The 27187-nt window shown below is 41.0% G+C and overlaps 1 protein-coding gene across 2 annotated transcripts in view; it reads right to left on the minus strand.

Moving 5' to 3' along the window:
- Positions 1-9306: 9306 nt before the first annotated feature.
- The window catches only part of LOC133082400 (ferritin light chain-like), a 68034-nt gene continuing 50153 nt past the window's right edge, over positions 9307-27187 (minus strand). The window contains exon 3 of one of the 2 annotated variants that reach the window (XM_061178990.1): positions 9307-9768. In XM_061178990.1, coding sequence (XP_061034973.1) covers positions 9307-9768 — 462 coding nt within the window. Of the gene's footprint in view, positions 9847-27187 lie in introns of those variants that run through there. The other variant, XM_061178989.1, reaches the window with a different exon arrangement.

A 27187-nucleotide genomic window follows, 5' to 3' on the forward strand; every position in this document is an offset into this window, starting at 1 on the left:
TTTAAAAAACTACAGATGACTGGGCCCCACCCAGATCTACGGAATAAGAGAAAAAAAATATCACCCTCTGGATAGTTCTGATATTCACCTGATTAAGAATCACTGGCTAATGTGCACTGTGAATCTATAAGAGTAAGAAAATATCTGAAATATATTCCAACCTTACTTGATCATATAAATGTTTTTTCTTCCCTCTCTCCCTCTCTCCTCCTCTTCATCCCTTCCTTCCTTCTTTACTCCTCCTTCCTTCCTTACCCTTCCTTCCTTTCCTTCCCTTTCGTTCCTTTTTGTTTCCTTTCCTTTCCTTTTGGTTTTGGGAAATACTGATATATATTTTTCAGGTTTTGTTTGTCTGGTCAACCACTGTAAGGAGGGAAAATAGAAAATTATAATGATGTCTGTAAATAGAATTTGATTTATTTAAAAACAGACTACTTACACTTTTTTATCTAACTATTTGATGTGAAAATGGTCATCTTGTTTCATCTATACCTTCAACCACTTCTCCCCTCTCCCTACCACTGGAGTTTTTTGAAGCAAAACCCAGACAATCATATTATTTTATTCATAAATATTTCAAAATGTATTGCTAAAAGATAAGGATTCTTTTGCAATACCATTATCACATCCAAAAATTAACAATAATTCTTCAATACTATTAAATATTCAGTTAGTATGTGAACTAAGAAATTAACCTAAGGTGAACTGACATCTTAGTGATATACATTTTCCTAACCAGAATATGGTACGTCTTTTTATTTGTTCCTGTGTATTTTTGTGTATTTCAGAAGTGTGTTATAGTTTTTCTCATATAGGTTTTGGAGTTTTTAAAAATAAGTTTCCAACTAGGTATTATATTTTATTTATTTTGGTTTATTATTTGCTGTTTTAAATGGGGTCTTCTCTTCCATTATATTTTCTAACTTGTTATTGCTTCTGTATATAAAGTGTATTAATTTTAATCAACTTTATGAAGGTATAATTTACATGCAACAACATGCACAGATTTTATGTGTACAGTTCAATGAGTTTTAATAAAAGTATATACCCACTTAACCACCATCCCCATTATTGATTTTTATATTTACATATTGATTTTATAAATAAATAGATGGAATTTAGTAAATTCCATTTTTAATACATACTTTCACAATTCTTACTAGCTCTTGGCTAGTCATTTGAAAAGGCATCACATTCCAATTTCTTGTTTTGGTCTTAGTTCTCACTCTATCTGACCATGCCAAAAAGATTTTCCAGTCAATGCTGTTATAGGAATAGATTCAATGTCAAAGTCTGACTGCTCCTAGAGATTTAAATTGTTGTTACAGGCATAAAGAAACATGATCCTCTTTGCAACAGGTGTCATGCTAAATACAAGTTTACTGATGCAAGCCGCTAATAATAATTGGAATGTGAGCTGACTCAAGAATAGACATCCGGCTCATTAATATTTGCTTCAGAGAAATAGGCTCAAATGTTCTTCTTGAGTCTCAGTGGGTCCATGACCTTGATGTTTAGATGAATAAATTTATAGCTGATCCCAGTACTAAGGTTGTCATTACTCAGAGAATTCCGAACGACCACTGTCTGGAAAAATGTGTTTACCAAGCCCCAGCTGTTATACTTATGAATATTTAGGAAGCTACAGTGACTGGCAATGGTCTCAGTGCCCCCAAAATGTGACGATTTTATCTGAAAGTTGAAAGGCAGCCAAATCACTCGCCTAGCGGATACCAGAATAAAAGCAGCTTTGCATGGGAGTGGGAGCTTTTCAGGCTGAGTCTCCCCAGGACCATCAACACTGTGAATATAGACTGTTACCTACCTAGGGGCAAAGTCATGAGCAATGTATGGCACAAGGTTGTAGGGGCAGAAGGGTGAGGCACACTGTTTGGAGGATAAAGGGAGAACAGAATGGGTTCTTCCAGAAGTTCCTAGAGTCAATAGAGACTGTAACACATAATTTATTACTTCATCTTTGTCGTAGTTTGGGGTTTTGAAAAAGTGGACCCTCAGCAAGGATTTGGGCACAAGTAATTTATTGGGAGAGGAGGTATGATCTCCAGAAACATGCTGAAGGAGGGAAGGAAGGAAGGAAAACCGATAAAAAGTGTATAAATGAAAGTGTTACTGCTGTGGGAAACCCAGGGCTCCATCTCACTGGGCACTTTCTGAGACATTGTGTAAAACATGTCTCAGAATTGTCCTACTGAGAGCTGAGGACACTGAGATATTTATACACTAATTCCCACCCCTTATCAGTTCAAGGTCACTATGAGGAAAGGGCGAAAGTTAACACGGCACTTCTGAAATCTCCCACATGCAGACCAAGCAAGCTCCTCCGCCCAGAGAGTGCCCTCTGGCAAAGAGTTGTATGGGAACTATTTACAAGCAATTTCCAGGGTAGAGGAAGAGGATGCGGGTGCTCTAATTCTATATTGCTTGTGCTACTCTCTGGTTGTTTTTTTATGTGTGAGTTTCATTTCACCAACAGGAATGTAAACTCATTGAATGCATGGGCCACAGCTTATAGTATTTATATTGCTTCCCCCATGAATTCTGGCGATCTCCTTGCTACTGGGAGATTAAATCCACTAAGCCCACCATGACCTGGGCCTTCCCCAGACTCCCTCTCCAGACTTCTCTTTGCAGTCCACTCTCTCATTCCAAGCGCTCCAGTCACTCGATTTACTTCACATGCCTCCTTTCTGTCTAGAGTACCTCTTCTTCCCCTGTCCAATTGGTCAACACTGATCGTCTTTCGAGATCAGCTAAATAACTTTTCTTTCATAAAAGTGTTTCATGTTCCACCCAAGTAGAGTAATCCTGCCCTTTTCGCAAACCACTACCTGGCTCTTACTTCCACCATACAATCTACATACTGTACTGAAGTTTATGTTTTTCTGTGTTAGTCTTGCCTACCAGAGTGTGAGCTCATTGAGAAAGTAAACTATGTCTTAAATATTTCTTTATCTGCAGCACTTAGCTCAGTGCCTGGTATAGAGTAAATGCTTAATAAATATTTTTGAATGAATGAACATGACCAATAAATACTTCCTGATTAGATGAAACAAGAGGCTGAACATACCTGCTTTGGGCACTTCTAATACAACTATCAAGTATTTGTAGATTGAATGAAGAATATTCCCCAGAACAGCATGTCCTTGCCCTTCAGTCAAAGACAACCAAGAACACACCCGTAGTTTAAAAAGTTGCAATTTTACTCATTGCAGACAAAGAACACACATCATGAGGGACTGTGGGGTGTCTCAGTAAGAGTATGGAGAAAGAAACTATTATAGGATTTGGGCTTTGGATAGATGATTTGGGGGAGGGACCAAGGAAGCAGAGATCTGCTCTATATTAGATGCTGTCAGAAAGTGGGGGCAATGCTATGATTGGGTATTTTGTAAGAGGCACAGTGACTTTGAGTCTGTCTGTGCTTAGACAATATTATGAAGTAACCTTGTTCTGTTTCATTTTATTATGGTCTCAGAGTAACTTTATCTGAGTTTGGTATTCTGTGAGATTGTTTATGTCCAACAGAACAAAATGGCCTGGCTGTGAATGTCTGACCAGCTTGTAATAATACCGAGGTCTAGTTGTGAACATCAGGTACGTTTTGAACATCAGGGAATGCATTTTTTGAGATGATGAGCAAAGAGAAAGGCCCAAAAGAAAGCTTATAGTATGTATATGTGCTGATAGCGTTCACAAGTGTGGAATGAGAGCTGAAAAGAAGGGGAATAAAAGTGAAAATCCTGCTCTATAACCTTTTCAGGTTGACAGGAGTTTTAAATTCTGAAGCGCTGCATAGTATTAAAGGCATATAATGGCTCAAAGAATTTTTTTCACCAGAAAAGCAAGTAGCACAGATTCTTCTTTGAAGATATAAAACCATATGGTCTGGAAAATTAGAATACTTAATCCAGCAGCAATATCACTTGCGTACTGATAAAGTAATAGGATTTCCTTTTCCTTGCCTCCCTGTTCTGGCTACTCTCTTTTTGAAAAAAAATATTGTTGACATCCTTTATGGGGGTGAGGGTTAGATAAGAAATCTGAAAGTATATAATTTATGTTCAGGAAGAAAAAAAGAATTTGGAATTTTCTGGTAGTTAAATTGGTTATGAAGTCCTGTGACTAGAAAGCTAGGTCCACAGGGCCATTTGAAAGCCATTACAATATTCATTCAATAAATTATTTTTGAGCACTTAGTATAACTTAGGTACTATGCTAAATGTAGTAATTACAGGTCTAAATTATCTGGATTGACTTTTAGGGAAAACTTTTTATTTAGATATAAATTCAAACTTACAGGAAAGTTGCAGCAATAGTCTACCCTTCATACAGATTCACCAATTGTTCTTCCTAACCATTTTTGAATAAGTTAGAGAAATTGTGCTCAGCTATACCCCTAAATACTTTGGTGTATGTTTTCTGAAAGCAAGGACATTCTCCTACCGAACTATCATGAAATTATCCAAATCAGGAAATTTAACATTGATACAATACCATTATCTAATCCATGGTCCATATTAAAATTTTATAAATTGTCTCAATGTCCTTTATAGATTTTTACCCCTACACAGGTCCCATCCGAGATCATGAATTTAGTTGTCATGCTTTTTAGTCTTCTTTAACCTGGGATAATTCCTTAGTCTTTCTCTGCTTTTCTTTCTTTTTTTATTAAAGCATAGTTGATTTATAATGTTGTGTTAGTTTCAGGTGTACATCAAAGTGGTTCAGTTATATATATCTTCTTTTTCCAAATCTTTTCCATTATAGATTATTACAAGGTTATTACAAGATATTGAACATAGTTCCCTGTGCTATACAGTAGGTCCTTGCTGTTTCTTATTATTTGTTTTATATACAGTAGTGTGTATCTGTTAATCCCAAACTCCTAATTTCTTGACCTTCACACTTTTGAGAATTATAGGCTAGATATTTTGTAGCATGCCATTCAATTTGGCTCTGATGTTTTCTCATTATTAGATTCAGGGTGTGAATTTTTAGCAGGGATATGTACTTGATTTTAAATCCCAGAATAGCTGCCTCTACCCACGTCTCCCACACTTTGACCTGATACCTCGTGCAGGAGAGGGCCCTTTGAGGTCTCCTGATGAAATCCAGACTTTTCTCTGCTTCCTCTTATGATCCCTAATTTAGCCATCAGAATTGATAAAATCCTGAAGAGTATATATGCTTCTTGGGGACTTTATACTCAGCTGAAAACTTATATTAATTCAAAACTGCTTCCTAATGTGTGCCTCCTCCCACTCCCATGAATTAGTGCCTGCTTCATTATTATTATGAAGAATAAATTATTCATCAAGGTGGATAAATGGCTTATGGGGATAAATAACATGACATAAATGTAGTAAAAATGTGGTCTTTTTCTAAATAAGTAGCATTTTTAACCTAACCCTCTAAGACTGTATATCTCTTTGGAGAGAGTCAACCACATAGTACTCCAAAAGTAAGAGCTTTAAACAGGCCCGATGGTAAGGAAGTTCAAGGCCTCAGTGACACCTGGAGTTTTGACTGTGCCTATTCAGTCCCTGCTCCCTCAAGCTAACATATCCAAGGCTACCACGAAGTGTAAGGAGGAGGATGTGTGGGCGAAAAGAGTGGGCAGAGAAGACTCCCAAGAATTGGAAACTATGCAAAGAGTAGCAGCCGGCAGCAGCTAATTAGTTTCTGAAATGACTTGTGTGGCTTGTCCTTCCTGAGAGAGAGGTTAAGATGCTGTCATGCCTGCTTTTAGCAGGATGGTAATTAAAACATTTAATCCCAGGTCCTAAATAAGGTGGCTCCACTTATTTGGCTAAAGAGAGAGTGGTCTTTCTTCATTTTTTTTTCCCCTCCTGCATACTGAATGTCACATCCAAGAAATGAGCAAATTCCTACATTTCACTTCTACACATAGGGCCTGTTTAGAGGGAGGAATGATCATTAAGGAGGATTCTACAATCTAAAGGTATCTATTTTCCTGAAACTGAGAAGCAAGCTTATTTTGAGATGTTACTATCATAGCTCTTTACTAAGCTCTACTGGGATATAAAATCAGCTGATAAAAAAAGCTAACAATTATTTTGCATTTAGCATGTGCTGGGCCATGACTTAGGTATCTTACATGGCTCATCCCATTTAATCCTCCCTAAAAGCTATGAGTTGGATAGTATCGCCTTTATTATGATCATGTCCACTTTTTCAGAGGAGGAAGCTGGGACCAAGAAAGGTGAAGAGACTAGACCAAATGAGTTAGAGGCAGGATCTGAACACAAGGAGTCTGGCCCAGAGCCCACTGCTCAACCACTATGCTTTCTGCCTTTCAGACTCCAACTAAGAGAAGGAGATGAATCCATGTCAGATGACTGGTTTGGGTTGGTCAGGGAAGATTTCACAGAAGAAGGCAGATTGGAACTAGGCTGAAAAGTAGACTGAGTTTGATTTGGTGAAGAGGAGTATGAAGGGCTTTCCAGGTGAAGGAAACCCCATGAAAATTGCTGGTACTGGGACAGCAAACTGAGCACTTTGGCTATGGCAGAGAACTGCTGCAGTTGTCTGCAGGATTCCTAGGCCTCACACTTCTATAAAAGAGAGGAAACTTCCACTCTGGTCCCTAACAGGGGGTTACTGGAGTGAATGTGGAGAACTGTGAGAGCCTGATGGGTTTTTTTTTTTGGTGCACACTAGCCACAGTACAGGGTCACTGTAATAATAAAGCAATGGGGCCTGCCATGTCCTCCCCACTTCCCTGGGCCACCAGCATTGTTCTAGATTCCAGTCTCCATGGGGTTAGCAGAAAAGGCTAGCCAGTCCAGCCTGGCTTCTGGTCTGTTTCAACTTCTGTTCCTGAAACTGGGTGGTTGAGTTTAATTCAGAATGCGGCAATAGGAAGCCCTAACACATTCTCCAATTTGGTTTTACCACCAATAAAGCTATCTTGATTTCCATCTGGCTTCCTGTGTCCGTTCTAATTGATTTGAACTTGGATGAAAGGAAAGCAATGGGTATTCCCCAAACTTCCAACAATAGGGAAGTAGTGGAAAATTCGATTTAAAAAGTAGATTAGACATGACAGACCAAGGAGAGCCTTCAAGGCTGGTATAAGGAATTTAGTCATAGCCTAAAGGAATCAGTTATTATAATTCTGTGAGAGTGCACTAACACACACACACACACACACACACACACACTCACATATACGTACAGTGGTTAGCAACAGAGAAAATCACTGTGGTATTTGTTTCCAAATTAATCTCTAGAAGTTTAATGTCATCAAATCCCCATTTTCCACAAATATATTTGCCAAGAAACTTAGTCATTTTTAAAAGCTAAACTAATATTTTATCCATATGTCTTTGAATCGTTTATTGTCTGCCCAGCCAGTTGCTGTTTTTCAATAATTATTTGATTGCCAAAGAATATTTCAGCCTATTTGGGAGACTTTAATAAAGCTTTCTCCTACAGCCCCATTCTTGATATTAAAAGACACTCGTAAGTAAATATGAGTAATATTACTCATAAGTAAATATGGTCTGATAAATATGTCATTGTTTGGAAACAAATGTTTGTATCCTTCTTCCCAAATAATCTACCAAATATAGTCTTTCAATTAGTCTCATAGTTATTAGGTGGTTTTTTTTCTCATTCAGATTTATGTGTTTATATGAGTGCTAATTTGAAAATAATTCTGATTTTAAGTTTTACTCCAAAGCTGAAAATTGTTTACTGCTTCCTTATATCTCTTACTGCCAACTATCAGCAAATGGGCAAAACTCTTTTCTGTAGGAGTCATTTTTCCAGTATATTCTTTTTTATTATCAAAGGACTTTGCATGAAAACAGGAAGATAAGGTTTTCTCCTTAACTGAGCAAAACAGGTGTCGCAATCTCTGTAAAATATTCTTCTATGCCTCTGACCCTGGTAAGATAAAAGAAATGATAGTATGCCTTTGGTCTTCCTGCTCCGGGAAGGAAAGTTGCTGTAGGAAAAGAACTGATTCTTTTCCACTTCTGTGGTTTGAGAACAAGTTATAACTCCAGCTTTTCCAAGTGCAAGGAAAATAATGCACAATTATTAGATTGCTATTTGTGAGACACAAATGCACGGATTTAGCAGGAAAACAACTCACCAGAAAAATGAAACACATTTTTTTAAAAGAATGATATATTTTACTGCTGCTTCTCCTTCTCTTGGCTTCTGGAATGTAACCTCCATCTGACCTACCTCAATTCTAATCATTTTGGCTCTCTTAGTGCTTCCTTAAAGTTATCTTCTCTTTTCTCTAAAATGAATAGAGAGGCATTTTTAAATGTGCATTTTAAAAGTTTATTTATCTGATAATACACAACCTGTTCCAGAAGGGGTTTAAGGTGGCTTGAAAGAATCCGTAAAATACACTAAGCGCTTAGAAGAACCAGGAACGAAGCGTACGCGAAATGCTTATACAATCTTACTTGTTTACTCTGGGTGGACCACAAATTTGGCTCTAAGCTTTTTAGCAGGCAGTCAAATAAGGAAACTTAATTAGTTACATCATTTACAGTGCCCGTAAAACAAAAACAAACCAATGACCTAAGCGAAGCACCGTTATTCCTAATATTAAGACCAGAAAGAAATTGCTCTTGAGAGGCTTCATAAAGAGGTCAGTGTATGATGTTAATAAAGTGTTCTCAGTAGCAACCTAATGGGAGACACAAAGATGAATTTCACTGGGCTCTCCCTTCAATACAGGCAGATGGCATCACGCCAACGTGAAAATCAGGAAAAGCAAGTTTATCACGAGTTTGGGGGGTTGAGGGGGGAACACAATGTGATACGGTCAAGGTACTCAGCTCTCTGCTCTGCTCGGAGAAGCCAAAGATACATTTTAGAACAACAGAGTTGAATCCAGTACCCAGAATGACTCCAGAGAAGTCATAAAACCCCTAAAATTCTACGCAACATTTTCTGAACAGGTGTGTTTCTTCTTCTTGACAGAGAAAACATAGTTTACCAGATACTCAACGTACCCAGGTGATAACGCAAAAGTTAGGAACCGTTTCTTTATAAACAATCTAGAGAATTAAAACAGACTACAAATCTTTCATGCTATTCAGATAACTTTTTTTTTTCTCACAACCTAGCTTTTTTTTTCCCCTCTGCAAAAAGAACCTTTTTTGTTTCTATTTGGTGCCTCGGCTCGGGTGAAGGTTCCAGGGTGGTTAAAGAGTTGCCTCCTGGTGGAAGAAGAGGCTGGGGCGGAGATCTCACCGGGGGAGGCAGAGGGGTCCCGCCGAGGCCGCCGCGAGGCTCCTAGTCGCGCGGGCAGGAGAGCCTTTCGAAGAGATACTCGCCCGGCCCCGCCAGGGGCCCGGCCTCGGGCCCGGCCAGCTTGCGCAGGTTGGTCAGCTGGTCGCCCATCTTCTTGAGGATCTTCATCTCCACCTGCAGGAAGCGGCTCTCCAGGAACTCGCAGAGCTGGGCGTCCGCGCTCGCAGAACCCAGGGCATGCAGATCCAAGAGGGCCTGGTTCAGGCTCTTCTCCAGGGCCATGGCAGCCTCCAGGGCATCCACGTTGGTGCTCCACTCATCCGGCGACAGCTTCTGCCCGTCCTGGACCGGGGCGCGGCCGCCCCACTGCTTCTGCATCTTCAAGAGGAGCTGGGAGCCCTCGCGCTTCTCCTCAGCCAGCTCCCGGAAGAAGCAGCCCACGCCCTTCAGAGCCACCTTGTCGCCTTCGAAGTAACAGCTCAGGGAGAGGTAGGTGGACGAGGCCTGCAAGTGCAGGTTGATCAGGTGGCTGACGGCAGCCTCCACCTCGGCAGAGGAACTCTGCGGGATCTGGGCGCTCATGGTTAGTCAGCAGCGAAGAGGACTTCTCCACAAAGTGTCCGTTAGGCTGGTCCCGGAAGTGGAGGATAAGCCTCGAGGATTCTGCCGGAAGTTGTGACTAAAGGGGCGGGGCTAGAGGGTGGTGAGAGGCATGAGGAGGGGGAGGGGAGGGAGAGGGGGAGGCAAGGCAGGGGTGGGAGCACCCCGTTTGTCCCATCCAAATGCTGGTGAAGCAAGAGAGAGACCTGGGGGGCTGCTGGGCACACTGTCTCTCAGTCTAGCTTTTGGTAAGAGTTTAATTCTTTCTTTCCTAATTATTGGAAGGGAGTCTTTATCATTTTGCCCCATTTCTTACCATAATTCCAAGATGAGATAAGAATGTCCAAGGTTGGGCTTCCCTAGTGGCGCAGTGGTTGAGAATCTGCCTGCCAATGCAGGGGACACAGGTTCGAGCCCTGCTCCGGGAAGATCCCACATGCCATGGAGCAACTAAGCCCGTACACCACAACTACTGAGCCTGCGCGTCTGGAGCCTGTGCTCCACAACTCGAGAGGCCGCGATAGTGAGAGGTCCGCGCACCGCGATGAAGAGCGGCCCCCACTTGCCGCAACTAGAGAAAGCCCTCGCACAGAAACGAAGACCCAACACAGCCATAAATAAATAAATAAAAATTAAAAAAAAATGTCCAAGGTAAGAAAGCCAGAAGTATTGATAGTGAACCTCCTCCAATCTTCAATTGTGACTTAACACCCCGTTGTTTCTTATTTTAGAGCCTGTATGAATAGATTTTTCCCCTGCTCCTGATCCCTTATGGAGAGGGTAACTGACTATTGGTTCCACTTTGCCCAGAGCAGTCTTGTCCTGGTGCAATTATTAATAGTGTCCCCTAAATTAATTAATTAATTAATAACCTCCCCTTTCACACTCAAAAGGGTTCTTGTTTGGAATATACATTACATAGTCACCTTACTGACTAAGGATAAAATCCACACTATGTAATGTGAAATGGTAGAGTTTGCAAGACATTGAACTTGGGCATAATTCCTTTCTATTTTATTAATTAATCAGACCAGTAAGAGTCCCATCATAAATTTTCTACTATTCAGCCTTCATTTTTTTCATTTGTTGATGCATTTATTCCTTCTACTAAAAGTTCTCCTAAATACTGTTTATGTGCCAGGTGTTTTCTTAGGTACTGGTGGCTTCCTGTGATTACCCAGATATTCCACCATTAACTGAAACACATCATGTGAATGGGCACTAAAGATGACAATGTACATTTATAAATCCTACCAAAACAGAAAAAACCCATACAGGATGAGTTAGTTATTCTCAGTTAGAAGGTGAGGGCAGAACTAGATGTTCTCATAGGGGCTTTTCCAGCTTCGTGATTCCATGCTTAGCATTTTATTTTCCTAAATACCACTTGCCTGGGGCTGTTTCACAATTAGAATGCTTTCATGTGTTTTCTATCAAACAGGAAGGCATATTCTATTCAGGGTAAACAATATTTGAACCCCAGAGAAGAGAATTTTGCTCTAAACTTTGGATCTAGTTCTAAATAAAAATAAAAACCCACTGTTTTGCAACCACTTTCAAATTTTACTTTCTATGTTGTTGAAAACTGACACCTTAAAATTTAAAAAAGAGAGCTGCAGTCTCCCTTCACTGCTTAAGCTAAAATATGAACACATATCCTGTATCTAAATACAGGATATATTGTATACTGTTCGTTTTTTTTTTTTTTTTTCATTAAAGGCTGTCGTCCCAAAGTGTTCTCATATTGCATTTGAGGTTTGCAAAAACTGTTAGAATTACGGAATAGCACCTTTTTCAGTCCCGGAGGGAATTAACTGGGTAAAACAAGAGTAGTTCTGCAGCCTTTCTGGCCTTGGTTCTAGGGCCAAAAAGAGGCTGAGAGTGGAGAGGAGGGGGAAAAACAAAAGTTCAAATCCAAGGACAATCCTAGCACGCCCCCAAAGAGGAGAGAAATTATAACAGATGCAATACCCTCCAAATAACTGCAAATAAAATAATCATTTTCTACCTTGTGCATAAACCATTAATCATCATATTGACCTTGTAACAAGAAAATGCAAAGCTTAGAGAAAACCTCACCATATAACATTCTCTCGGTATTGCAGCATGTCAGGCTCATTTAATATATTTCAATTTCCTATATATTTACTTATTCTTGGAAAAGAAAACTGTCTATATAAACCTTCTCAGATGAGATAGTTTTCTGCCTTGTGCAAATGTTGATAAATCTTTCCACGATCACTTTAGAGAGAAGAGAGCCAGTGTGGGACCTGTACTCTGGTGGGTGGTTAAGCACATAGTTGTCAGAATCAGAATAACGTGGGCTCAAATCCCAGCTTTGCCACTTGTTACAAGTGTAACCCTTAGGCAAGGAGCATAACCTCTCTGAGCCTCAGCTTTCTTGCCTGTAAAATGGCAATGTTAATATCTCACAAGCAGACCACAAGGATTCAATGATATAATACATGAGAAAACACTGCCAAACAAGTAGAAAGCACTCAAAAAAATAGTGCTGTATCATCAATCAGTTTTGCAATAAAATTGTAGAGACCCTGTCAAACCCTATTAAGTATCAGAAGCATACCCCAATATATTTTTGATCCACGTTTCCTCACTGCAGACCTGTTTTGCTGAATCACTATCTTCTGTGGCAATGTCCTTTCAAGTATGAAAGCACAGAGATACAGCTTTGGGTGTCCAAGATCTAATTCATTTAAAGCATGAGCAAAGCCAGCTTCTCTTACTTCCCTTGGCTAAGTGAGATTCATCAACATCTCCTAAGGTCCTCCGTGGCCCTGTCAGCTGTGGAGGGAGGGGAGCAGTGCATAGGTGGCAGAGGTCTATTTCTTTTCTCAGTTCTCCAGCTTGAGATCATCACTACAGCAAGAAACATCTAATGAACGCCTACCTTATAGGAGAGGATAAGATTACAGAACGTCTCATGTGAATGGTAGAATTCACCTCCTCTCCCACTCAAATGTAGACTTTGGAATGCTTCTGTCTTGGGTCAGATTCCCCAGAAGCAGACCTTGAGATGAGGATTCCTATGCAAGTGATTTATTGGGAAAGTGCTCCCAGAGAGACCAAAAGAGAGTGGTGAAAGCAGGACAGAGAAAGAAAGGAAGTCAAGAAGCAAGGTTGCAATTTTAGGAAGTCTCAGCTTCATAATCATCCCAGGGTGTAGCTTTGGAGTGTAAATTACACCTAAAGTTTACTTCAACATGAGGCAAGGGAACTGGACTTTTATATTCCTGTCCATTGGCTATGGGCGTCTCTGGGTGGATATAGATTCCCAGAGTCTGTGTACAGGTTAGGCAACTCCAGTAGCCCAAAGGAAAGCTGAAAAAGGTCACAGATGCTGGTCATTAAGAGAAAAGCACACTGAAGCTGGGTGCGGAGCACATCCGATAGGATTTGGGCAGGGCACATACAGTCTCCACCACCAGCTTGCTTCCCTACTTGACCTTGGAAGGTACTGGAGTACAGTGGAAATGAGAAACCCCAATTAGTATCTTTAACCAGGAATCCAGTGGATAAAATGAAGACTTTATCACAGTTTTTAACCTATATTTATACCTCTTTGCTACTTCTGTTTACAGGGAATTATAGGGGTTTTGGAGCCTATATCTGCAATCTCCTTTTACCAGATCTGAAAATGTGTAACTCTCTTCAGGGGTCTCATTTGCACATATACCAGGCCAAATCAGACCCAAAGCTCCAACTTTGAAAGCATTTGCATGTTTATCGAACCCTCTACTCTCATTGACGTCATTCTCCATGTTGGAACCGCACATTGCTTTTTTTAATAGCTGCACAAAAGTACTTAAAAGTCAAAACATTCCTAGCGACCCAGACACTGCCAGGCTGTGAAATGGCTGCTTAAGGACCTGTCATCCAAACTCAACTCACCTGAAAACTGATGGTACACAAACAGCAAAACTGTCTCCGTGTGCTTGTCAGTTTTCTAAAAGGAACTGTGAAGGGCGACAACTTAGTTCTGAGCTGTTCATCTACTTTGGACAAGGGACACCCGGCACCAGGCACACTTATGAAACAGAAAGATTTAGTTCATCATTTTCCTCTTCCAAAACACACACACACACACACACACACACACACACACACACACACACCCTCTTCATTCCACCTGTACTGTCCACTAAACTCCAGAGCTCACCAAGAAGCCTGTCCAACAGCCCAGCCCAACAGCTCTGCCTTGCACAGCCTCCCCTCCTTGTGCTTCCTGTGGGCACCTCAGACAAGCAGTGGTTCCCAACTGGACCTGAGCTGGTCCCCCAGATGACATTTGGCAATGTCTGGTGACATTTTTGGTTGTCATAGCTAGGGGGAGGACACTACCAGCATTTAGTGGGTGAAGGCCAAGGATGCCACTGAACATGCCACAGTGCACAGGAAGTGCCGCTCTTCTCCGCAACAAAGAATTTTCTAGCCCAAAATGTCAACAGTGCTGAGGTTGAGAAACCCTGTGCTAATGGGTAAATAACATTGGTATCTTCGTTTGGGTTCCCTCAAAAGCAGACCCTGAGTTAAGGATTTGAGTACAACTAGTTCATTTGAGACTTGATTCCCGAAAGCACCAGTAAGCGAGAGGGTAAAGGAGACAAGAAGGGGAAGAAAATCAATCAAGAGTGTGTTAAAGAGCAGGCTACTCCTATGGGCAACTAGGACTCGATCCTGCTGGGGAACTCTGGGAGACTCTATGAGGCATACCTTGGAGTTATCTCAGACAAGGACAAGGAAACCAGAATATTTCTCTTCCAAATCCCATCTGTTATTAGCTGAAGACTACTCCCAAGGATGTTAACTTTCTGGCACTTCTGGCCTACCCTTAAAGAACCAAAAGAAAGCCCCCTCAGGAAGAGAGTTTTGGGTGCTTGTTGCATGGGTATGCATGGGAATGGTGAGTGCTGAGCAGAAATGGGTAGGGTACCAATAATGTGTGCTGGAGTTGGTCCTCCAAGCAAACATTCGTGGGACTGTATCTTCAGGTACTTTCTCTGAGGATGATACCTTAGCCAAAAAAAGTAATTCTAATCATGACCACAGTAGATGTCCTAGAAGACAAGCAACAGTGACACGTTTTAGTTAGAGAGACCTTGTTAGAACACGCAATTGGAAAGATTCTTAGAAACCACATGCTCCAGCTCTGTACCAATGCATGAATCACTTCTTAAGAATGTCTCTGACAAATGATCATCTAGTCTTTGCTTAAATCCACCCAGGTTACCAGGAACACATTAGCTCATGAGGGATACCCATTCCACTTTCAGAGAGTGTGATGTGGGAAAATAGAGCCCACATCTTGGAGCCAAGCAGATATGAGTCTGAACCTGACTCACTTTGCAACTTTAGGCAAATAACTTAACCTTTCTGAGTCTTACTCTCTTTAGCTATAAAATACCAGCAGTAGTATTATCTACCTCTTAAGATTACTGTGAAGATTAAATAAGCTAATACAAGGAATTCAGCACAACTTCTGACAGATAGTAGGTGCTAAATTAATATCAACTGCCTTCACTCCTTTTTCTTTTCCATCCTCTCAAATCTCATGTGTCAGCTCCCGGCCTCACAATAAGTTTGGTCCTCCCATTCTGATTCCAACTTCCGGAAGAATATAAAATAAGTGCAGCCCACCTTCCCACGGATCTAAGACTTCCCTTCTCCACCAAAACAGGCCTGGCTGGCTTCCTTCACCACTCCTCTCCCACAGGCCTGGCTCTGTGGGCCTCTATTCTCTAGTCACTCTCCAGAAGGGAGTCGAGCTCCCCCAGGGAGACAGCTTCAAACACATCCTTACCTGGGACAAAATACAGTTGGAGATTACATCCTTTTAATTTTGATGCATGTGGATCAAAATGGGCTCTGTATGGAATACTGTTCTCTTTTAACATAAAGAAAAAAATCTGTGCAGTCAGGAAAGGAAGGCACAAAATGAATTTTTCTTTCCTTACCATGCTCCATTTTAACTCTTGCAAACTGGTTTCTTCCAACCTGTACTTGCCCCTTAGCCCTCCATGATGAAAAGTGCTTTCTGTTACTTTTTAAAGGGAAAAATGTAATGCTTCTTAGAAAGAAACAAGATTCACGTTCTGAATAGAGGTGGCCTCACATTTCAGAAGGGCTGGCAAGTCAGCCCTTGGTGGTTGCCAAGAGGTGGGTTGGACAGACACAGCTTGAGCTGGAAGGAACATCCAGCCTTGAAATTTGAAGTGGCAACTTTTGCAATGCCACTCTCCCTTTCCCTGCTTGACGTCCCTGAATGTTCCTTCTGGTCATGCTGACATCTGGCTGGAGAAGAGAATCACCCAGCAAGAGACTGTGCTTTTCATTATCTATAACATGATCCCATTTGTGTGTGTGTGTGTGTGAAGACATAAAGACATATCCCAAAATGTTAACAGTGGTTCTGTATCTGTCTGTGACCAATTTGTTACTTTCTACTTTTCTATATTATCTGAATTATTTTGGCAATGAGCATGTATTTAAAATTGCTGCCGACATGAAAAGATGCTCAGCATCACTAATTATTAGAGAAATGCAAATCAAAACTACAATGAGGTACCACCTCACACCAGTTAGAACGGCCATCATTAAAAAGTCTACAAATTACAAATGCTGGAGAGGGTGTGGAGAAAAGGGAACCTTCCTACACTGTTGGTGGGAATGTAAAATTGGTGCAGCGACTATGGAAAACAGTATGGAGGTTCCTCAAAAAACTAAAAATAGAGTTGCCATATGATCCTGCAATCCCACTCCTGGGCATATAACCAGACAAAACTATAATTTGAAAAGATACATGCACCCCTATGTTCATAGCAGCACTATTTACAATAGCCAAGACATGGAAAAGACCTAAAAGTCCATCAAGAGACGAATGGATAAAGCAGATGTGGTATATATATATATATATATATATATATATACACACATACATACATACACACACACACACACACACACACACACACACACACACACACACACACACACTGGAATATTACTCAGCCATAAAAAAGAGTGAAATAATGCCATTTGCAGCAACATGGATGGACCTAGAGATTATCATACTAAGTGAAGTAAGTCAGAAGAAGAAAGACAAATACCATGTGATATCACTTATACATGGAATCTAAAATACAAATCAACATATCTATGAAACAAAAACAGACTCACAGATATAGAGAACAAACTTGTGGTTGCCAAGGGGGAGGGGGTGTAGGGAAGGGAAGGATTGGGAGTTTGGAATTAGCAGAGGCAAACTATTATATATAGGATGGATAAACAACAAGGTCCTACGGTATAGCACAGGAACTATATTCAATATTCTGTGACAAACCATAATGGAAAAGAATATGAAAAAGAATGTATATATACTTATAACTGAGTCACTTGGCTGTACAGAAAAAATTAATACAACACTGTAAATCAACCATACTTCAATAAAATTTTAGAAAAATAAAAAAATTTAAAAGTAAACAAAATTACTTCCGAAAACTCAAGAAAAAAAGACCTGTTTCTGTTTTCAAAGAAATGGGGAGAACTTGCTCCTCCTCTTTCAAGTAGGTCATGTGATCTTGGTCCACAAAGCAATGAACAGGGCTCAGTATTTGTCTCCTGAAGCCTGAGTTGGCTTCCTCCAGCCTTGTGGGTACCAAGGTACCTTGCATTTGAGAAATTAAAATTCAGGAAAATGAGGGAGGTCTCTCTCCATGTCCCCTCTCCTACTCCCTTGGGACTTCACTGGCAGTCCTTTTACCCCCACTAGCCACCAGTAACCTGAGGTTCAGTCTGGGGACTGGGAAGAAAGGAGAATCCCTCCTGGGACTGAGGTGACTTGCAGGGCAGGGGTGCTGCCTTATACTTCTTCCTTATTCCCTGCTGGGCCTGGCACTGTGATTGACACAAAGAGTCACAGATTCTCAAGGGTGATGAAACCTCAAACGTCAGCTGACCCCAGTCCTTATCCCCATCGTCAGTGCTTAGTAATTACTTCATGAACAGATTAAATGTGGCTACTGGTCACTTTAGCTGCTCAAGAGGTTTGAGCCACAGAGTCAGATGCCCCAGTTCACCCAGACACCATCCCCAGCCAGTCCCTTTTGCCAATGTCCAGGAATTCAAAGACATGACTCAGCATTTATGTCTCTATGACTGGAGGCAGAAGAAGAGGCCACTGACCCATGATGGGACCAGCACCAACAACAGGTCCCACTTACAGCTTCGGGGGCTGGGGATGACTGCACGTCTGGCATCAGTACCCCTCCCCTCCCACGGTCCCCCTGCCCCCTCCTCAGGGTGCCTGGATGTGGCTGCAGGCCAAGGCGCAGCACTGTTCCCCAGTTCAAGATAAGGAAATATCTGGGCCTGATGCTCTATATAAGCACCAGATGGTAATGATTAAAATTAAATTAAATTAATGTTTGACAGTCCGTGAAGGGCATAAATTGCATGGTGTTTGCTTGTCCAATCTGTCATCTTGTTTCCCTTGGCTCAGGTCAACAAACAACAGCCGAAAGCTCCCTCTCTGGGTCAAACAGTAGCTTATTTCTCTGCTATGGAAATGGCTGTTCAGTTTACTCAGCTGAAGGTTCCTATGCTGCCCAAATCGTGATTAAGATGCCTTAAAAGGCAGAGAATTCTATCTTCTTGCCACAATCTCCAGCAGCCATCTCCCCAACACACTATAACAGCAATTACTGGTTAGAATTCAGAAACTGGGAAATCTGAACCTGGCCTAGGAGCAAACCATTGCTAAAATCACAAAGCAATTTCCAGTTCTAATGACAGCCTTCTTCATTCACATGGTTTCTAGAGCATGTGGGCAGTGCTGATGTGTTATCAAGTTGCAAAAGGATCCATGGTATCCCATTTTTAAATCACCCATCTGCCAAGTACTCCCTTCCAGAGAACTTTCAGATTTAGGCTTTTGCTCTTTCCCCCTGTGTTAGTCAGAGATCAGTGTTCCAATATTTACATTGTCCTTCTAGCTACTTACATCCAAAGTAACATTTCAACCTTGGTACTTCTGCACAAGAACTTCGATGAACTTTTCACAATGTTTAGCGTATATTTTTGGTGACAAAGATTCATTTTTCCAGGAGTAAGCCAAACAGTAGGACAAGCAGCTGAAGCACGAACAGGGTGATGGAAGCTGGGATGTGCCACCCAGATGGCCCTTAAGGAATGAGACACTTACTCCCCCTGCTGCTGGGCATGCTGCTGGAAGGCGGCCTTCAGCTGTCGGCCCGCTTTGGGGGTCACCTCCGCTGAAGACAACGGCTTTGCCCCAGATCTCATCTCCTTCTGAGGGCAGCCCAGCTCTCCCAACTCAGGACAGCTCTGAGGGGCCTGCTCTTCTCACTATTTTCTCTGCCTGGGCTTGTCTTCCAGATTACTGCCTGACTCCTTCCCTGACTCATCTGGGTCTCTGCTCAAATGTCACTTCGTCAGAAAGGCTTACCCTTTCCCCAGAGCCCCACCTCCATAGCTTCCCGTGCCTTATCCTGCTTTCATTTTCTTCATAACTCTTACCACTACCTGACACTATTTAGATATTTGTCTATCATTTAGTTTATTGCCTGTCTCCCCACTAGAATATGAGCTATATGATAGCTGGGACTTTAGCTGTTTTGTTCATTGCTTTATCTCCACTACCTAGAAAAATGCCTAACACATATATAGAGGTACTCAGTAAATATCTGTGAATAAGTGAATGAATGAATGAATGATTAATTGCCTAATATCTTAGCTACTTCCTACTACTTCGGCTGCCTTGGTCTCTCTCTCCATATCCTGAGAATCCGAGTCCTGCCAGGGTAGCATAATAGTCAAGAACATGGGCTTGGGAGTTAGGCTGACTTATTCACTTAGTTCACACACAATTACATAGCTCTTGTTAACGCATTTAATGCTCCTAACAGCTGTAAGAGATAAGTATTATTATTATTCCCATTTTAAAGATGAAGATACTGAGCAACAGCGAGGTTAAGTAATTTGCCCCAGGCCACATATCTAGTAGGAGCCAGAATTCGAACCCAGGCAATCTGTCTCCAGAATTTCTGCCACTTACCAGCCATGTAATTTTGAGCAAGTTCCTCTCTGAATTGGTTTCTTTGCCCATAAAAATGGAAATGGAGATAATAATGCTTACCACACAGAGTTGTAAGCCGGAAGTGAGATGATGTGTGAAAGTGCTTAGCAGGGTCCTGAGCCACAGAAGCACTTAATAAAGTAGTTGTTACCATTTCTGTCCCAGTGCCTTGCCTTCCCCTACACCCTAACAGGCTACACGGCCTTCCAAGTATTACCCCCACCTGACTTTTGTTTCATTTTGGATGTCCTATGTTGACGGCTTGACCCTTGCTGAAGGCTTTGGATGATATACCCACTCACCAGTCTGATGCTCCACGGGCAGCCCCAGCATGTGTCACCTCCACCCTTGACTCCACTCTACCTTGCCTCACCCCTGTGACAGACCTAGGGCCAGGTCCAGAACCCTTCCCTTCTGCCCTTCCCTGTCAAATCTCAAAAGAAAAATCATTCTTAGAGGCAGAAGCAACAAAATTCAGGCAGCATGACTTGTCTTTGACAACTGGCCTTGCAGTTCTTTGGGGTTGCCATTACCTGGTATAATCACTCAGATAAGCCACAGCCCAAATTTGACCGGGTGTGGTGGCCACTCTCATGCACTGTCCAGTTCCTCCTTCAAAGAAATCCTTGTTGTCCTAGCTGCTAGGGGTCCTGATGGTGACAACCCTCAGCTGTCAGCCTCTTCAGGGACTGCCTCAGCTGCAGAGAGCCAACTTGACCCAAAGGTGGTTTCCCTGGTACTTTCTGAGGTTGTCCATATCCAATGTTCAAGGCGGAAATATAAACTCCCAGCCATTTTGGCCCAACTGAGGACAACTCTGAAGGACCATTCTAGCTCCCGAGCTCCTTGTGGGTCGGCCGAAGCTATTGTTGGGCTTGCATCACAGCTCGGCTTCTCCTTCTGCCCATTCCTTTTTCCTTCCCCTCCTTTCCCCAAGAAGGGGATCCCAAGGGTACACCCTAATAAGCATCCTACCCTCTATGCTCTATCTCAGAGTCAGCTTCTCAGAAAGCCCAGCCTACAATACAAGGTCTAGCCCAATTCACACACGCTCACTGTCACGATCTCTGGATTCCTCCAGAAACTATTAAACCCAAGAGACAAAATGGCCTTCCAGAATTACAGCTCCCCAGACAATTTCCCAACTCATCCCCAATCATTTTTTACTTTTTCTCAGAGGCACGACTAGTGTAGCTTGCCTGCTTACACAAGCACATAAATGAAGTCAGAAAAATGATCTTTCCTGATGCCTATTAATCAATTTCTTGCCTACTATACATCGCCTCAGCTCAGAGCTTCTCTTTCCTCAAGGAAGTCAGACAGATGATCACGGGTTGCCACACAACACTGGTTCTTTACTTTGACCTATTGAGTCCTAGGAGGATTTATCAGCAAACAAGAAGCTAGTCTGACTATACGTCAGAAGCAGACAAAGAGTCAGTCATTAAAGGAATATAAACAACTAGGTGCTTCATCCATTTTCTAAAGCTGATATATTTATAAACATGCCCTTGGGCAAGGGTCAGTCTCAACGATACCTCCTTTGGGAATAACAGATCCCAAACTACTTATTTGTTATGACCATACATGACATTTTGATCTGAGTAATCATTAAAATATCTGTACTTTTAATGGTCCGTAAAAATCTTAACATGCTTCCTTACATGTCAGATTTTCTAAACTACAACTGGACGAACCTCCCATTTGGTCTTCAAGAATAGAAAAAATAACTCCCCTATTTAAGTGTGTAGTACTGTGTGTTTGATAAGCTAATAAAATCATAAAGGATGAAAGTGCAGTAGAGTATAACTGCTTATTTTTTAAGATTTTCTGTGGGAAGATACTTTATCTTATTAAGCAGATCTTCCTAAGTAAATCCTTTGCTCTCACGGCGTGCAGCCTAATTCTTACAAAGGAATTAAAGGACTACTTGATAGTCTATTGGTTTCTCATATTAGCTTTTATTTTATTATGTCCCTTTGGAAATATTGTTTCATTTTTGATCTGAGAGTCTGTCTAGATATCCAAAATGGAGCTGATATTGTTAGGCAGGCTTAGGTACTGATCAATATTCTGTCCTTTGTGTGAAAAATGCTATGATTGATGCTGACCCGAATCTGTAGGGACAATTACAACTGTAAAAGCAGATGCTCCTCTCCCAGGCCCACCCCAGCCATATGTTTTTGATTCCTGGTGCTGGGCACTTGGCAGAGATGGGCATTTTGTGTCAGTCAGCCTCTGATACTCCTGGACTGTCTGAAGATTATTTTTTTAGAAGTTATGGTTCACCACTGATGAGGCTACTTGCCTCTATTGCCTTCGAGGATTCTGTAACTCCTACGGCTCATGCTCTGAGATTTTGTTTTTGTGCCCCAGATACTTATAACCACTTTAGCAGGCTCCCATAAAGTGGTTACTTGGATCACTGGAACAGTGAGTTGAAAGGACTTTTAAAAAACATTCAGTATTAAAAAAAATATATGGTTGGTTGTGAACATCACTGCAGGAAAAACTACTGAAGTTTAACATCTGCCCTTAGAAGCTTCAGATTTACTGGGGGAGACAAAATTAAGACAGAGTGATGTTTGCCATCATTGAAATAGGTTGGGTTGTATGATCACTCACATGATCTCAAAGTGAATCACGGAGTTCCTTGTTAAAATGTAGTTCACGCAGACCTACTGAATACAAATCTCAGCATTGGTGTTGGAATCTGCATCTTTAACAAGCTCCCCAAGTGATTCTCATGCACACTAAATGTTGACACCCATTGCCCTAGAGGCTGATTATTTCAGCCTGAGCATGGTTCCTCAATACCACCACTAGTTAGTGGTCCTGTGTGTTTTGGAAGGAAATGGGGCATTTAGCGACTATCACCACTGAAACGTATGATTAATCATTGTAATGATGGTGCTGACGCCCCACCCAGAGCTCCTTTACCACTCTAGTGCACCCGCCCCCCAGCTCCTGACTCCACCTCACCCAGAACCAAGATCGGCTGTTTATTTTATATTTAGCAGCTGTGACTGTTGGCTGCTAACAGCTCACAGCTGCACTCCTCTCTGGAGAAGCGTTCTCTGCTGACAGAACCCACCTCACGCAGAGATGCCTAAGAGGTCATATACCCGCCAACACAGCCGATGACTGACTGGTATTAAGGAGCAAAAGACCAGCCCCTTTGCCTCAAGGGAGACAACTCTGTGGTGCCATCTTTGCCCTAGAGCTCTCTGTGGAATCAAGGCTGATGGCTAGACCTCTGCTGAAACCACTTCTTTGCTTAGCTTCTTCTCCTGCTTCTTTCCTTTCCTTCCTTAGAGGTTTCTCCCAAGAACACTCCCTCAGTAAGAATCCCTGTCTCCTTCTCTGCTTCTACATTACCTACGGCAAAATTGTTACTCAGCAGTTGAGGATTTTCCAAAGAGAAAAAGTTGTAAAAATTACAAGAGAGATTCTGTGAATAAATACAGACATATTTGTAGCAAGATATTAAAGAAATAGGAGGTCTGGTTCCAAGTAAAATGGGGTAACTATACCCTGTTTATCTCACTCAATGCAGCTATAAAACCTGGACAGAATGCACACGGCAGCTATTTGAGGATTCTGAAAAGTAAAGAGCATGCAGATTGGGAAAGAAGACACACCTGAATCCGAAGTACGACCAAACTGGTGGTGAGTTTATCATTTATTTTTCCTCTGCTATCCCTGGCCTAGAATCAAGGCAGCCCCAAACCTAGAAGTAGATACTGGGCAGGGACAGAGAGAGAGCTCCAAGGCAAGCCCTCTAGTTCTGTCTGGAAGGGCAGGAAAGAGATCTCCTGATGCTCAAAGAGAATAGGGGAAATCTCCAGGGTTTTTCTCCCTTTTCTGTTTTCTTGCACTCCAGGAAATCCTGCAGTAGCAGCAGAGACAGCAAGCAGCAACGGGGGCCTATGGGTGCCTAGAACTGAAGAAGGGGAACCGTTATGTTTTGATCAGAAGAGCTGTGTCCCAAGAGGATGTGGTGAACCCCCATAGCTATTTTTCTCTCTCTTCCCTCCTGCTGCTTGGTCCCAGACATGGGTACAGCTGTGGGAAGTACACAGCACAGCACAATAGCTAAAGCCCCATCTTTCTGAGGTCAGAGACTAAAAGGTGAGCCCCAGGGAAGAAATGGTAATGGGGAAATTTGGGGAGAGAGTATAGCTTGGGAAAACCACCCCATAAGATTGTCTCTGAACTCCTAGGCTCACTCCCTAGCTGTACATATGTGGATCTGACCCTAAATAATATACCAATGATTCTGAGAACTGAATTATGGGATAGAACGCTGTCCAGGTCCCAGACTGGCCACTGAGCGGCACACACATGAGACAGATCTGAATAGCACTGCAGGGGCTTTGAAACTGAACTGAGCTCGGAGCCAAAACCCACAGAAGGCTGGCTGCAATGTGCAGCCTGAACCCAAACAAGTTGATGGCCCGTTAAAAATAGCTATGTTCCCCATAGACTTTAAACAAGACCCAGAATCTCATAACTCGGAGTCTCCCAAAACATCCAAGATAGAATCTAAAATTAATCAGCATACAGAGAACCAGGAAAAACCTTCAACTCACATTGGAAAAGACAACCAACAGACACCAATGCCATGATGACAGGTGCTGGGATTATCGAAGACTTTAAAGTAACTATTATTAAAATGTTCCAAGAAGTAAAGGAGAACAATTTGGAAATGAAGGGAAAGATAGAAAGTCTCAGCAGAGAAACAGAATATATAAAGGGGAATCAAGTTGGAAATTTTGAACGGAAAAATGCAATAACCAAAGTAAAAAACTCACAAGATGGGCTCAAAAGGAAAATGAAAATAATAGAGTAAATAGTGAATTTATTGGTAGATCAATAGAAATTATTCAATCCAAACAACAGGGTGAAAAAATATTGAAAAATTAATGAAGATAGTCCTGGAAGCTGTAGGGAAATACTAAAGGTTTAATATTTGTGTCATTGGAGGCCCAGAAGGAGATGAGAAAGGGTATGCTGTAGAAAAGATATTTGAGGAAATAATGGCTAAAAACATCACAAATTTGGCGAAAGACATAAACTTACAGGTTTAAGAAGCTCAATGGATCTCAAATAGTATAGTATAAACCCAAAGAAATCCATGCCTAGACATATCACAATCAAACTGCTAAAAACTAAATACAAAGAAAAAATCTTGCGAGTAGCCAGAGAAAATATCACATTACTTATAGGAGAATTACAATTTGAATGTCAGCAAATTTTCTTCAGAAACTGTGGAAGCTCCTATGTTATCTTCTAGGCCATTTACAGTTTTGTGTTTTACATGTAGGTCTGTGATCGACTGATTTCTGTGACGAGTGTAATATCTGTGTCTAGATTATTATTATCATTATTTTTGCAGGTGGATGTCCAGTTTTCCAGTACCATTTGTTAAATAGGCTATCTTTGCTCCATTGTACTGCCTCTGTTCCTTTGTCAAAGATCAGTTGACTATATTTATGGGGTTCTATTTCTGAACTCCCTATTCTCTTCCATCGATCTATTTGCCTATTCTTTCACCAATACCACACTGTCTTGATTACTGTAGCTCTATAGCAAGTCTTGAAGTCAGATACCATGAGCCCTCCAACTTTGCTCTCCTTTAATATTATGTTGGCTATTCTGGGTCTTTTGCCTCTTCATATAAACTTTAGATTCATATTGTCAATATCCATGCAATATACTTGCTGGGATTTTGATTGGCATTGCATTGAATCTAGAGATCAAATTGGGAAGAACTGATATAGTGACAATTTTGAGTTTTCCTATCCATGAAGATGGACTAGGTGTCCATTTATTTAGTTTTCTTTGATTTTTGTTCATCAGAGTTTTGTAGTTTTCCTCATATAGATCTTATACATGTTTTGTTAGATTTATACATATTTCATTTTGGGGATACTAATGTAAATGGTATTGTGTTTTTAATTTCAAATTCTACTTGTTCATTGCTGGTATATAGGAAAGTGACTGACTTTTTAATATTAACCTTGTATCCTGCAACCTTGCTATGATTGCTTATTAGTTACAGGAGTTTTTTGGTTGATTCTTTTGGATTTTCTACATAGACAATCATGTCTTCTGTGAACAAAGACAGTTTTTTCTTTCTCAATCTGTATACCTTTTATTTCACTTTTTATTGCATTAGCTCAAACTTCCAGTATGATGTTGAAAACAAATGGTACAGTAGGGAGACATCCTTGCCTGGTACCTGATCTTAGTTGGAAAGCTTCGAGTTTCTCACCATTAAGTTTGATGTCAGCTGTAGAATTTTTTGTATATGGTCAATTACAATGCAGGTTTCCCTACCCTAGCACTGGTTTCCTGCAGTGGTTTCTGCTATTGAGTCTCTGCTCTGGTAAGCTACAAATCCCTTTATTTGCCTTTCTGTCTCTATAATATTGGGGGCAGTGGTTTGCCCTATGTTTTCTCTGTTATGGATCCAAGAAAAGTTGTTGATTTTTCAGTCTGCTCAGCTTTTTACTTGTTAGGATGGAGTGGCAGCTTCCAAGCTCCTTATATGCAGAACTGGAAACTGAAAGTCCCTCACCAGCAAACCTTTTCTGAAAGAATCGTTAAAAGAAGTGCTTCAAATAAAAGGGAAATGTTACCAGAAAGAAACCTGGAACATTAGGAATGGAAGAAGAGCAAAAGAAATGGTAACCATCTGGGTAAATAGAACAGTCTCTCCTGTTGAGTTCTTTAAAATATGTTTGATGATTAAAAGCAAAATTTATCACATTTTCTGATGAAGTTTTTGATGTATGTAGCTAGATTATATAAAAAGCAACTACAATATAAAGGAGGGAGGGTAAAGGGACCTATATGGTGGTAATATTTTTCGACTTAAAGTAGTAAAATATTGATTCTGAGTGGACTGTGAAAAATTGAATATGTATATTATAATCCCTAGAACCAACACTAAAAATACTACATAAAGAGACAGTAAAAAACACGAGAAAAATTTTAATGTAATATTAAAACATGTCTAAATAATCCAAAAAGAGGCAGAAAAAGGGAAACAGAGAGATGAAAAATAGAAGGAACAACTAATAAAACAAATAATGAAATAGTAAGCTTAAATAAAAACATCAATAATTAAATGTAAAAGTCAGAGATTGTCAGAATAAATTAAAAAGAAATAAGACCCAACTATATGTTCTTCACAAGAGACTCACT

Source organism: Eubalaena glacialis, chromosome X (assembly GCF_028564815.1).
Source record: "Eubalaena glacialis isolate mEubGla1 chromosome X, mEubGla1.1.hap2.+ XY, whole genome shotgun sequence".
Classification (NCBI taxonomy): domain Eukaryota; kingdom Metazoa; phylum Chordata; class Mammalia; order Artiodactyla; family Balaenidae; genus Eubalaena; species Eubalaena glacialis.